A 12,985-nucleotide genomic window follows, 5' to 3' on the forward strand; every position below is an offset into this window, starting at 1 on the left:
AGAATAATTTTAGAAAATCTTGATGCTGCTATTTGTGCTGGTGGAGTGAACAGACACAGGCTGTTCCAGTTAAGCTAAAAGTGAAAGTGAGCACTGCTATTGTCTGAGCCTTTATTGTGTGTGGTTTGGAAAAAGCCTTGTTATTTAGATTCCTTTTTTAATCGGAACTAAAACTCTTCTGTCCACACTGATAATTTGAAAGATAGCAGTCAATTTTCTCAAATAGTTTAGCCTTAAAATGCTACAGGACGTTCGGTCGGCATTACTTGGCGAGCTCCGAAGTGCAATGGTCTTCCTATGGAAAGAAGAGGACTCCAGTCCTCAGCGCTTTTTAGAGACCTGCCTACCCCAGGGGTCGAGTAGCTTCTTGTCCTGTTCCTCAGGGATGAAGCGAGAGCTGTTGAGGAGCTAGGACAAGGTGTGGGAACGTCGTTCCAGGCTGCCCAACAGCCCTACTGTATTACATGCCCAACGCTGGTCTTACTGGTTTGGTTTTTTTTTTGCCGTTGCTTAAATAACTAGGCTAAAACCCATCTATTTTTAGTAAATCAAAACACGATTAAAATGCTGACATTTAATATCCAGTGGGTTTGGAGAACACATGAATACTTTTGTATGAGTGTGAATTGCTTTTTAAATTTGTCAGTATTATTGGTATTTTTTAAATAAAGGTAACAACTTTTTCTCTTGGCGTTTTTGTGTGATTTCACTTCTACGCTTCCCTTCTTACTGGCTCGCTCACGGCTTCAAAGACTATTTTAGAATGTTTGAAACGGTAACTGAGCAAACATGATGACAAACTGTGACTTTTTCAACGGAATGTTAAATGATGGGAGGAAAAGTTTCAAAAATAGATTTAGATCTTCACTACAGCTGTAGTAGGAGCACCTCCTCGCACGCGTTCCTCATGTTTTCATCCTTCCCCTAGTCCTCCCTCCTCTCCTCATATACGTTCTGTCGTATGGGGGTTCTGCTTTCCTCACAGGTGTGACGGATGCGTGTGACCCCTTAACCAAACCGGCGGCAGTTTGATACGCTCTGTCGTATGGGGGTTCTGCTTTCCTCACGCGTGTGACCCCTTAACCAAACCGGCGGCAGTTTGGTGCAGGCTCCAGAAGAGGTAAAGGCCTGAGCTGGGGCCGGGCCATGAACTCCCCAAGTTTCAATCTGGTCTCCGAAAACCCACAAAGGAGCCGAGGGGCACAGAGAGCATCGGTGCGTATGAGCTTAGACCACCCATCTCACCCCTGACACACGAATAGCAGGGGCTTTTCCAAGACTCATCCATCAAGGAACAAAGGTGCGGATAGGAGGTGTCTCTGGCGCACCTTTCCCGGCGCATGCACTTTGACTGTGAGCTCACCACTTTATCCCATAAATAGGACAGCCTGAGGGAGCCACCTCTGAGCACTCCCCACTCGGCAGCGTGGCAGGGATCGCCCCTTGAGCTGGGACGCCTCTCACGGTTGCTCCTCGAGGCAGAGAGACCTTTTACCAACAGCAGGCCCCTGGGAAGTGACTGTGGCAACTTTGATTTGTGCCGCAGTAACTTTGACTGCTTGCTGAACTGACGCTAATGAGACGTTGTGTGAGCTTTGCATCTGCAATCCCTTACACATAAACCATCAACCAAGTCTGAGACTAGGTTTTTTTTTGCACTTAGCTGCACCTCAAGTCCTCTCTGAGCAGGCGCTTAGCAGGCGGGGGGGTCTACGCTGCACCTCGTGACTGAAGGGGAGGGTCCTCCTTACCCTTTTACAGCCCTGGTTCTCTTGGTGACCCACTCTAACTCAAGTGTAGCTGAATTTTTCTTTGCCTGTTTCTTCCAGGCAGTAATTAATAAGGTGAACCTTACCCTCACCCTTATTGAACCCAGGCAGACCCCCCATTATTAAACTTCGTTAACTCCATCAAATTCGCTGACCTCTCTCAGAATTACCATTTTACCACAATAAACCACATTGCTGCTGCTCTCGTTTGCACGAGGTGCATTCCACTCATTTGCAACAACAGGTAATGGGCCCGCTATGCTTGGAGATGCCAACTGTATCGTTATAGAATCACTTCTTTTCAATAACAACTAGGTCTAAACGTGAATTTGGGAGTTAAACTGACTTGAAAAGCCTTTGGTAGTGAACTTTTAGCTCCAGATTAGGCTGCTAATTCTCAGAGGCTACTGCCAAAAGGGTATCTGGCACCCGGAGGAGGGTCAGGTCTGTGCAGCCTGAGGAACATAGGGCAGGAGGGACCAGGAGGGAGATTTGCGACAAGGGAGGGACAAGCTCTCCTGGACACGCTCCCACAGCTGGCTGCAACGGGGGTATGGTACACACGCGTGTAGAAGCTCCTCCCTGCTCACAGGAAGGTAGGAGCCTTATTTGTATGGCAGGAAAGACATGGATTTTCCCAATCCCACAGGTAGCATTAAATTAAGATTTCTGTCCCCTAGCCCGGTTCTCAGATAGCTCAGACTGCTTTCTCTTACTACAGAACATGCTGAGAAGAGTTCTAAGCTTACAGTCCAAGAAGGTAAAATACCTAAAAAGATCTAGGGGAGAAAGATTAATAAACTGTCAAAAATTGTGACTAACAGGAAGCATCTGCCGTTTCCTCTTAACTAAAAATACAGGATTTTTAATGTTCCAAAAACAGAGCACAACTTTCCTGTCTAAGGGCACATCGTAAAGCCAAGCTATGCCTAAGGACACAGAAGGAGAGTCTTCCCAGGCTGCAAATGGAGTTTCTGCAGCACCTCCTTCTCCTGGTTGGTTTTTTTCCAAGCCTAAACTGGCCATTTCCACCCTGCGCTCTCCGGGCACACGCAGGTACCTGCAGCAGTAAGCACAGCAGCGCGTGGGTCAGCGGTTTCCTATGGTCCCATCCTCAAAGGGAGCGCCAACCACAACGTGCAGGCATTCCTCACCACACACAAAGTTACTTACTTCAAGAAATGGCCTGAAAACTTTTGGGGATTTTTTTTTCCATGAAAAACACCGAGGCGTTTGTGGTCCTAAGTAGAAGAGAACAAGGCAGGCTGTTAAGCAGAGTGGCAACCGAAGGCGTTTGGTGGGGTTGGTCTTCACAAAGCAAGAAAAATGGTTAAGTCAGCAGACACTCCATGCAAGTGGTGAGGGCTGCCCAGAGCAGCAGCTGCGCGGGATGCCAGGGCATGGGGGACAAGCCACAGCCCCGTCGGGATGCCAGGGCATGGGGGACAAGCCACAGCAGCCCCGCCTGCCACTGGTGGGCATGAGCTGCCCTCCTCTGGTGCAGCCTGTAAGCCCCGAGGGCTCCCCAGTAGCCCCTGCGGAGCCTCCAGATGTTGTGGGCACTAAGCAGTAGTGGCAACTCACCCCAAAAGACGGCGTGGGCTGGGGATCCTGTCCAAACCGCAGGCGAGGCAGGGAAGGAGCACGAAGGGAACTAAATGGCTGGCTGCCTGGGCCCAGGTGGGACACTGGTAAAAAAACCCAAAAAACCCAAGCACCCACACAGGATTTTCTTTGAGTCTGTGCTCAGCAGAGGCATCGCCCCTGCGAGCGGCAATTACCAGCCCTCCCCAGCAGCCCTCACCTTTTCCATCGTCTCTGTAGGTTCAGTTCAGAACGCTGTGCACGTGTGTGGTGTGCGCACACCCCGCCCCACCCCGGATGAAGAAAAGCAGCATGAGAGAGGGCAGGTACTTGGTCACTAAACAGGAATGGGCTCCTGACATCAGAAGAGAGCTTCTGCATGGAGGCTTGTGGCAAAGGCACGCAAATGGCGGAAGCAGCCACAAGAATACATCAGAAATTCAGCGTTTTGGGGCTCGTTCCTTGTTACCCCCAAGTTTTGTTCAGAGTAAGACACGGGCCCGCGCAGCTCCACGCAGCCACTGCTGGGTTTTGCTGTTGGGTGCTCCGAGGCCGCTGCTGCCTGCTCTGCTCGACCCAGCCTGGCTGAACGCGCCTCTTCCCCCAGCGGTCGCAGGCCAGAGCTCACGCGCAGCAGCTGCCCCAGCTTTGCGCCCCACTGGGGGATACCCAAATTCACCCTGTGCTACAGGACACACGCCGCACAGCGCTCCAGGCCCCTGCTGAGTCTGATGGGCGATGACTGACCTAACTCGCGTTTCCTTTGAACAACTCTTAAGCGCCTACACATCCACCTTGACGTGAGCAGAACGCCGGTTTCAGGCTGCCTTCCCATGGATGCTCGGCACTTGTCAATTCTGATCAGGCCTGCTGACAGGGCTTGGCCACAAGGCCTTCTCCACCGCGTCCCCACCCTGCGTTACACAGCCTGCTGCTTGCCTTTTGCCTTGATGTGAATGCCAAGAACAAATGCCTCCAGCTCCATCCCCACAGTGCAGTACTTACCCATCGTCCTTTCTTTAATACCCCCAAAAAGCAACTCCGAGAAATGAATCAAAGCCATTTACCTTCTCCCTCAACTTCAGCTAAAATTAAAGTGGCTAAAGACGGAAGGGTAACTGGGATCTGTTTGAGCTCAGCAGAGCTCAAATCAGGAGCCAAACGATACTGAACTGCTGAGCAGTTCTGCAGATTGCACACACACACTCCTGAAGTGATTCACTGCAGGGCTGAGCCTTGCTGGTCACAAGAAATACCCAAGCTGCTGGGACAAAAGGAACATGGCTAATTCCATTACCTTCACCGAAGTTTTCCCCTTACCACTCCTAAAATCTGGAGCATGAAATTTCCCCTCCCCTGCCCCACCAACAGTAAGGATGCCCCCGAGAATGTAGAAGCAGGGACCTACTCCAGGAAAAAAAATTTTCCCTGCCCTTCTACTTCCCAGCCTCCTCGCTCTGTCTCCTCACCTGGAAGCAGAGGTCCAGGCGCAGCCAGCGGTAGAGTGGTGCCGCTGAGGGAGCTCAGAGTTGCTTCCTCAGGAACACAAATGCCTTCAGCCTCTCTGCAGGGATCGCCAGGCTGGAGACTTGCTCTCCTGGTGCAGTGCGAGGCTGCTGCCCTGAAGGATCAGGGCCAGGAGCCTGGCAGCCCCTGCACAGGGGCTTATTCTCAGTAATCTGAGGTCAGAAAAGAGACAAATGGGTCAGGTCTGTAAAGCTTTCTGTAGCTACTTGGGAGTGTTAATGCCTGAGGCCAGTGATGCACCTGCTGAGCTAATCCATGGGCTAAAAGCAGGGACTTTACACACTGAAAGGATGAAAACCGAGCAATAAACAAGTCAGCAGCAGTCAGAAGGAACGTGAAGGACATAGAACCTTTTTTTTGCCCCATGGATGGAGACATGAGCCCAGGGGAGACAGCTGGCCAAGACAGTCTGAGGAGTACAGGCACACAGGCAGTTCCTGGGAATGTTGGAACAACTGCCAGAAGAACAACCCAGATAAGCTAAAATCTTCTCTCAAGTCAGGGATATGGGTGTTCTGCCTTAAGATGTGAAGTCCCGATTCAGAAAAGCCTCTGACCAGCATGGCTGGACCTGTATCCCTCAAGCACTGAGACACGAGCTGGGATACCCCAGCCACACAGTATCAGGTAAAGGGGGATCTCTGAAGGAAGGGGGAGCAGCTTTACCCCTGACCACTGCAGAATGCCCCAATAGCATCTGGGTTCCTCTGTCGCAGAATTTCATATAAAGTAAAAGCATGTCGAAGCCTGTAGGTAAGATATGGCTCCTGTCACGTAACATTCTTTATAGCACACAGCGTTTTTGGAACCACAGAGGTCCAGGTACCCAGTGGTAATTTACCTTTTAAAAATTAAAAGTTCAGCAAATAGTTTTGTTTCATTTTCCCTGCAAAGAAACTATGCAATTAATAGACAAATCACACTGAACAGATGCTTGATCAGCTCAAATATATTGTAAAAAGTAATTACACCTGCAAAAATTCCATACAAGCTTCTCAAAAGGTAATATCCAGTATATCCAGGCTTCACTGACTGTTTTTAAAACTAACTTCCCATGCTCTCCAGCATGCCTACCAATGGCAATGTACAGGTATATAAGAAATGTAAAGCTGTGCAATCTACACCACCACCACAACAAAAAAAGTGTGATTAAAATGGAGTAATAGTCACAGTTGGAAGAAGGGAGTGATGGCTTTGGATTCTCTCAAGAAGTTTTTCTGCCACAGGTTTGAACTCTCTTTCCCAATACAGTTTGTGGTGGTCCCTTAAATCTCTGTCGAGGCTGTAACCCAATGCTAGCTCTTCATCTGCAATCAAGAAAAACATCATATTCAGTTCTGAATAAAAATATACCCGACCATTATTTTATGACCACAGCACATACAACTTCTCAGTGGTGTAATGCTGATGGCTTAAAAACAACTCCAAGTTTAACTAAGCATCACTGTCTGAGGGACTTGGCTTTAACTGAAAATAAAGAACATTAAGGTCAGTAAAACAGTAGCAAGGGTATTGCAGGCTCTCTTATTCTTACACCTCCCAGGTGTAGCAAAACAGTGTCCCCAAGATCAAGCATTTACTGTGACTGCCAGCCTGGAAACTGCTTGGGTTTTAACGTTACCCACAGCAATTTTGCTAACCATAAGTAATCAATTCATCTAACTACAACAATGTTTTTCCTGTTGCAAATTGCTCTGCTGATCCTTTCATGAAGACTCTTGCAAACAGTATCTACTATCATACTTAAAGAATTTGAACCACGCTGTTACTATATTACTGATGCCCTCCCTTCCTCAAAAATTTTGTAAATAAGATAATGGGACACACTTAAGAGAGAGAAGCAATGCTAGGAATGAAAGGAAGTCCTCACTCGTTATTCTCTCTCCATTTTGCCTGGCATTGGATGTGGCAAAGAAATAAACTCTTACAGAAGAAAGAAATCGCGTCTGCAAGCAGAAGCATGCTCCTGAGTCAGGAATCTACAAACACAACTGATAACGCTGAACAAATGTTTTCATGCAGTTTAACAGAGGGATACTTGACAGCCTTTAGGCCATAAATGGATCTAAAATGAAGATAGAATCCTGCACCCAACAGGCAGGGTGACTTATTTTTATCTAGACTATGAAAGAGCACCAGATTCACAACCTGTTAAATAAATAACTCTGTAAGAGAGCTTACTGCACATTGACAGCAGGTAAAAGACAACTTGGAGATGAAGAGAAACTTCAGTTACCCTCATTTTGAGTCAAACTTTGTGTAGGAAAGAGACACTCGAACAGCAACTATTCCTTCCCATTTAGAAGGCAGCCAAGGTGCCTGTGCAGAGCGTACGGCCTGAGCTGCAACAACTGTAACGGAAGAGACGACATTGCTCTTGCATGGAGATGGGCTCCATTTCATAGAAGTTACCAGTAACTGCCAACAGTGCTTGACTTTTACATCACTGCAGTGTTCCTAAATTGCCAAAATTAGAGAGATGCTGACTGTGAGGTAGATTCCAAAAGGGTTCTGCATAAAGACAAGACACCATTTAGAGGCTTTCTGTAATAAAGAGAAAAAAACCCCATTCTTTCAAGAAGGAAGCCATGTCATCTCTCTGCGGAAAGAAACCCTGTAATCAGAGATAAAATGCAGCCTCAGACATCAGATCTGTATGTGATGGTGTCATAGGATCACTTAGGTTGGACAGAGACCTCTGCAGCAGAGCCCTGTAGATCAGGTTGCTCTAGTCCATGTACTGTTGAGTGCTGAACATCTCCAAGGATGGAGATGCCACAGCCTTTCTGGGCAGCCTGTTCCAGTGCTTGACCTCTGTCATAGTGGGAAATTCTTTTCCTAATATTTAATTGGAATTTTTCTTATTGCAACTTGTGACCACTTGCTCTTGTCCTATCAACGGCAGGGTAGCCCAACATACGTAAAATGAATCTCAGCAACAGAGATGAGAGACCCTGAAGAGGGAGACAAGGGATTATGGTTTTTGTTTTCAGGCAGAATTTCTTTGCCTACTCCTGAAACGATCCTTCTACCCATATTAACTAACTTCTAACACAGAGCAAGAGACATTTCTCCCTTTTAGCAGACAGCTGTGCCCCCCAGAAGTTGATTGAATGTTTATGGAATTACTGAGGTCGGGAATTCCAGCCCACAAGAACAAGGGTCAGAACCAGTTCAAAAGATGAAGTGTTGAACCAGAACAGTACATTTCCCAAAGCAGAGTGTGAGTAACACTGGGGAGCAGCAAGGATCAGTGTCCCACATGTAAGCTGTGCATCCTCAGATAATTTAATTTTCCCACGACCCTCCTCAAAACTAGGCAAAATTGGGTACTGGCCAAACAGCATATGAACTGGCTGCAAGCCCAGGAGCAAGACTGGGTCTGCATGCTGTGGGGGAAGCTGGAAACTAGAGTACAGACTCCAGTCTGCAAGGGCTACCCATCCCTGTAACTCCGGCAAGACAGGGGCCAGGAGCCCCGGAAGCTAGTATCACGCCATGCAAGAGTTCGCATGTACTGAGATTCCAAAATAACCTCCTTGAATTGATAGCAGAGGTAAAGGTGAGCAGAAGAAAAACACCTGGTAAAAGAGGGGTAGAAAGGAGATTTCACTGAATGACCAAACAGAAGAATGTTCTCAAGACAGAGGCTCATCTCCACTGCGTCTCCTGAGGGACGGGGGCAAGGCAAAGCTGCTGCCAGGGGCCTGGAAACACCAGCCTCCAGGAGCTCTGAGCCAATTAAGTGACATGAGACTCAAGAGCAGCTGAAAGAAGGCAAAAGACAGTGCCATTGGAAAGCAGTGCCACTGTGTCTCAGGCTGCCGGGATCAGCCAGGGAAAAAGAAAAATCAAATGGAGCCTTTTGTCCAGCCTTTCTCGGGCCCAACATCTTTTCAGGCTATTTCCGCTCCCTTTTGGCTCCCTCCTATCTTCTGTCATCTTGCGCCAGGTAGGGGAAAGAAAAATAAAGGGGAGGAGGCCAAGCACAGCAGGTGAAGTGAGGTGTCTGCTGTGCCATGCTCTACTTTTTCCGCTTCCTGAGGGCGTGCTGATGCTTAAGTACAGTCCCCTGACTGTCAGCAGTTGCCTCCTGCTTCCTGAATGATAGAATCAGAGCGGTGACGGTTCAAGGCTGTTACTGGATACAATGGGAGGAGGAAGATGCAGGACAATATTAACCAGCTGCTATTGCTAAAATTTGTTGGCACTTAACACAGAGAGAAAACAGATCCAATGAATAGTACACGCTTTTTCTAGAGCTACTCTTCCGACTACAGTGTGAAGAAAGACGAGCCTTCGGATTTAATTCTGACCTATTTTTAATTAATTGTCATTACAATTGCAATTGTAACTGCAATTGCAATTGTACATGAACTTCCAGTTCGTGAAAGCTGTACTGGTTAATGAGAGTTCCAATTACTATCCAGCCTGGACTCTGCAGTCAAATTAATTGCTGGAATAAGCAGTGTTAAATGCAGAGGAGAAAAATAAGTATGAATTTTCCAAAGCAAAGATATATATTCCTTGCTGCATGCCAGAAAATTCAAGCATGATTGTGGCTGTAAAGTTTGCAGTTCTGTTGCAGAATGTTAAAAAGCACACTAATGATCTTGAAACAGAGTATTTTCAGATAAATAGATGGAGTTACTGCCCACATTAAGATATGCTGTATCGTAGCAAGAAATGTAATGCAAGGAATGACTACAACAATGAATAACAGTAGCTCCACTGTAACTGGAAAAAAAAATCCTCACAAATCCACCCACTTTTCTGATTGTCTAAAACCAAGAGACCATGGGATCTCACTTTATCTGCGTCTGACTAACATGCAGCCTTCTCCCCAGCAAGCATACATCTGTAGTATATTTCCAATTGAAACCAAATCAAAATTAGTTAAGGTTTGCTTCAATTCCATTTACATTTTAAAGATTTTTTTTTTTAAAAAGATAATTGCAAGTGACTTACCCAAAACAAAATCATAACCAAAGCCGCGCTCATAAAATAAAGGAGGAAAATTAAATACAGTGACTATAGGACTATTGCATAGCAATTAAACTCTCTAAAATTTGAAGCAAACATAAACGTGCAGATGAAAAGGTCCAACTGACTAAGCAAATCAGGGTCTTAACATCCACTTGTAGACACCTTCCAGCCTGTACTTGTGGAGGAGCACACCCTCCCTAGCTTTAAGGAACAGATGAGAAATTGGTCAGGATGTTGTCCTTGCCCACAAGGAGATCATAGTGAGAACAGGCGGGCGGCCAAGGGACTCCTGTCACAAGCAGCAAGCTCGGCCTGTTGCCCCAGAGAGCCCTCCGACTATGGGGGAAAGCCATATTCCCCAGAGTGCCCGGTGCATGCTGTGCAGTAACCAGGTGCATCACAGCTGAGCCCCCGCTTCCGTCAATACCTGCAATGACCTCCTGAGGCCAGAAGGGCCCACATCCAGTGAAAAGCATGTTTTGTGCTGAAGGTCTACGGGATAGCTGGCTCAAGCAGGCAAAACGGCAGCTGGTGAAAAGCATTAGTGGCATGCTAACGAGACAAACTGGAGTGGGGGAGTGACAGCGGCCAATTCCACCTTGGCAATCTGTAAGAGCTGAGGGAATGTGCTGAATGGCAATAGACCACCGTGCTGCTGGATAGTCTATACCGGCCAACTGCTTAAAGCTGCACAACAGACTTCCCACCCGAACTAATACTGCTTTGATTTTTCTGCTTCTATTTCTCTTATTAAGGAAAAGAGACCAAAGTTATGAATCCCACCTAGGAGCGATGTGAGCAGCATCAGCAATGTGTCGGTATCTTCTCCAAAGCATGAGGCCGCACTTGTGATGTTTTCACTGTAGTTCCACAGGGTTTTGCATATCAAACAAGCCAGCTGCCAGTCAGCCGGCCCAAAGTCTCGTAAACAGTCAACTAACCTGTCAGTATCAAACAAAAACAGTGGTTTGCTCCATGTAGTTTTCTCCCAAACCCTTCAAAATCTAGGCAGTCTAGAAACGTGTGCAGACTCCATGAAAGTTTGCAGGAAAATTCTACATCAATAAACTTAAGATGCTACTTTCTTCCTCAGTAACTTCCCCCTTTTTGCTTAGTCTAGTTCCCTGAGGATGTGAACATGCCTTTTGTCTACTCATATGCACATATGCCCGCCTGCGTCTGTCCATCCCCTATAACTTTTTAACCCAACTGACCAATTTCAATCACATAACATCACAAATGTAACCATCTCAAAGACACTAAAATTCCAATAAATTTCATGACAACCTGTGACTGTCCCAAATCTGTAGCTACCACTAGAGAGGGGATTGCAATGCAAACCAAACCTTATCAGGCACCACGAATTCATCTGGAAAAGACGGTATGAATGCAGAAAAAGCTTCAGCCAGAATGTCCAGCTTATTACACATCAGAGGATCTGACCAGAAGACAAATCCAAAGGAATTTGCTACTTCCATGACTCACAGAATTACCTCTTACATTCAGTGAAGTCTATTTTGCAGATCCTGCCCCTTCTTGTATTTCTCTCAGAAATGCCAGTTTTATTAAGGACCATTAGGTTCTTTGACGTTCTAATCTCACTTCCTTGCAGATACCAAATACAGGCTAGATCAAAAGCAGGACTCCGAAATTAAGCTGTAACTTTTCTGCCTGCACCAGCTTACGTACAGTAGCTATCCAGAGTTCCAAACAGCAGGGTTCACAAGTCCTGGGGCAGCAGAAGTGAATGGTGGTTTTCACCTGCTGTCCCTAGTGACCCCTCTAACAGTAATCCTTCACTTCACTGTTCTCTTCCCCAACCCTACGACCCCCTCTTTCTCTCACTTCTCTACTTCACTCTGAGATTTATAATCTGGTGATTAGTAAAGGGAACATGGGATAACTATTACATTCAGGTATGGCTGAAAATAGCAGTAATTGAAAAGCAACCAAAAAGAGGTTTGCTTTTTCTCTCCTGTCTGAAGGCAGTCACTGTGGAAGACTGGGAGGCATCTAATGAAAAGCCAAAAGAACTTGCCCTAATTTTCTGAAGTTTAACTCTCTGATGAGACTAATTCCGTGTTTTATTAGGGCCGTTATATATTGGTACAATAACCTCATTTCCAAAAATCCACAGAGCTGGCTTGGCTCAGTCGGGATGACCTCCTTAACAATCACTTCCAAGTTCTCTAGATTTATTCCATACTATTACTGTTTTTCCTTCCTTCTTCACAAATTTTCAGACAGTATAGAAAATTCTATATTCTATATGATTCTATATTCTACAGAATATTCTACATTCTATATAATAGAAATTCTATATAACAGAAATTTCTCACATTCATTGTTCAATTTGCCTGTAACTTATTTCTATTCTTTTCAGCTTTGTATTTTGTGAGTCAACTAGAACATGGGAAGGAAGGATGAGCAGACTATGCATTGTTTACATTGTAAAAAAAAAGTAATTATATGATGTACGAACAGGAAAGCATTTCAAAGTTAGGCATATTGTTTCGTAAATGTGGGTTGTATCAACTGCTTTACAAGCATAGGAACATGATCTTTCATGTTGCTCCAATTAAGCTGGATCCACTATTATCTGAACATCAAAGCCACAACTGTTGCATCCGCAGTGGTTTTTCAAGATCTAATACCACTTACAGCGAAAGTGCCTTAAACTTGAACCCTTTAAAAGCGGTGTCTCAGGAGCTATTTATTCTCTGCTGTGCACAGCTACATCAGATAGTTCTCGCTGCAGTACTAAGTAGTTACAAAAATTGCAAGAGACCATGCGGAGTATCATAGTTCTTGAAATAGTCTTCACACTTGCAACATTAATGGTGCCTGTTAACCGTACCCCACATAGGGTACAGTTAAGTCAAGTAGCTATTGCAAAGCCATGCCTTAGTTGCTTTGTTGTACGGTACTCTCCTCTGCTGTGTGCATCAGGAGCATCTTTGGGAAATTATTCTGTGGTTCTTGGCTCTGCAGTAGGCTAAATCACTGTAATGCTTTTGCAAAAAACATGTGAAAAAATATGAAAGGCTTTTTCTTGAAGAACATTAGATGCTGAGTATCTATTAGGTATGTATCCTTATTACAAGTTATTGGCTCTGGTA

The 12,985-nt window shown here is 45.8% G+C and overlaps 2 protein-coding genes across 7 annotated transcripts in view; one reads left to right on the forward strand and one right to left on the reverse strand.

Annotated features, from left to right (window-relative positions):
- Window positions 1-1,024, forward strand: part of SESN1 (sestrin 1) — a 58,321-nt gene extending 57,297 nt beyond the window's left edge. For both annotated transcript variants that reach the window (XM_035900315.1, XM_035900316.1), the window contains exon 10: window positions 1-1,024. This exon is cut by the window's left edge and continues 475 nt beyond it. The gene's annotated coding sequence lies outside the window, so the exon portion shown is untranslated.
- Window positions 1,025-2,839: 1,815 nt separating this feature from the next.
- ARMC2 (armadillo repeat containing 2) overlaps window positions 2,840-12,985 on the reverse strand; it is a 66,487-nt gene continuing 56,341 nt past the window's right edge. For 2 of the 5 annotated variants that reach the window (XM_035900313.1, XM_035900312.1), the window contains 2 exons: window positions 10,650-10,807; window positions 2,840-6,187 (listed from right to left, as the gene is read on the reverse strand). In XM_035900313.1, coding sequence (XP_035756206.1) covers window positions 6,030-6,187; window positions 10,650-10,807 — 316 coding nt within the window. In that variant the 3' untranslated portion in view covers window positions 2,840-6,029. The remainder of the gene's footprint in view (window positions 6,188-10,649; window positions 10,808-12,985) is intronic. The other 3 variants (XR_004842760.1, XR_004842761.1, XM_035900314.1) reach the window with 3 other exon arrangements.

The sequence above is a fragment of the Egretta garzetta genome, unplaced genomic scaffold (genome assembly GCF_000687185.1).
Source record: "Egretta garzetta isolate BGI_Z169 unplaced genomic scaffold, ASM68718v1 scaffold138, whole genome shotgun sequence".
Lineage (NCBI taxonomy): Eukaryota > Metazoa > Chordata > Aves > Pelecaniformes > Ardeidae > Egretta > Egretta garzetta.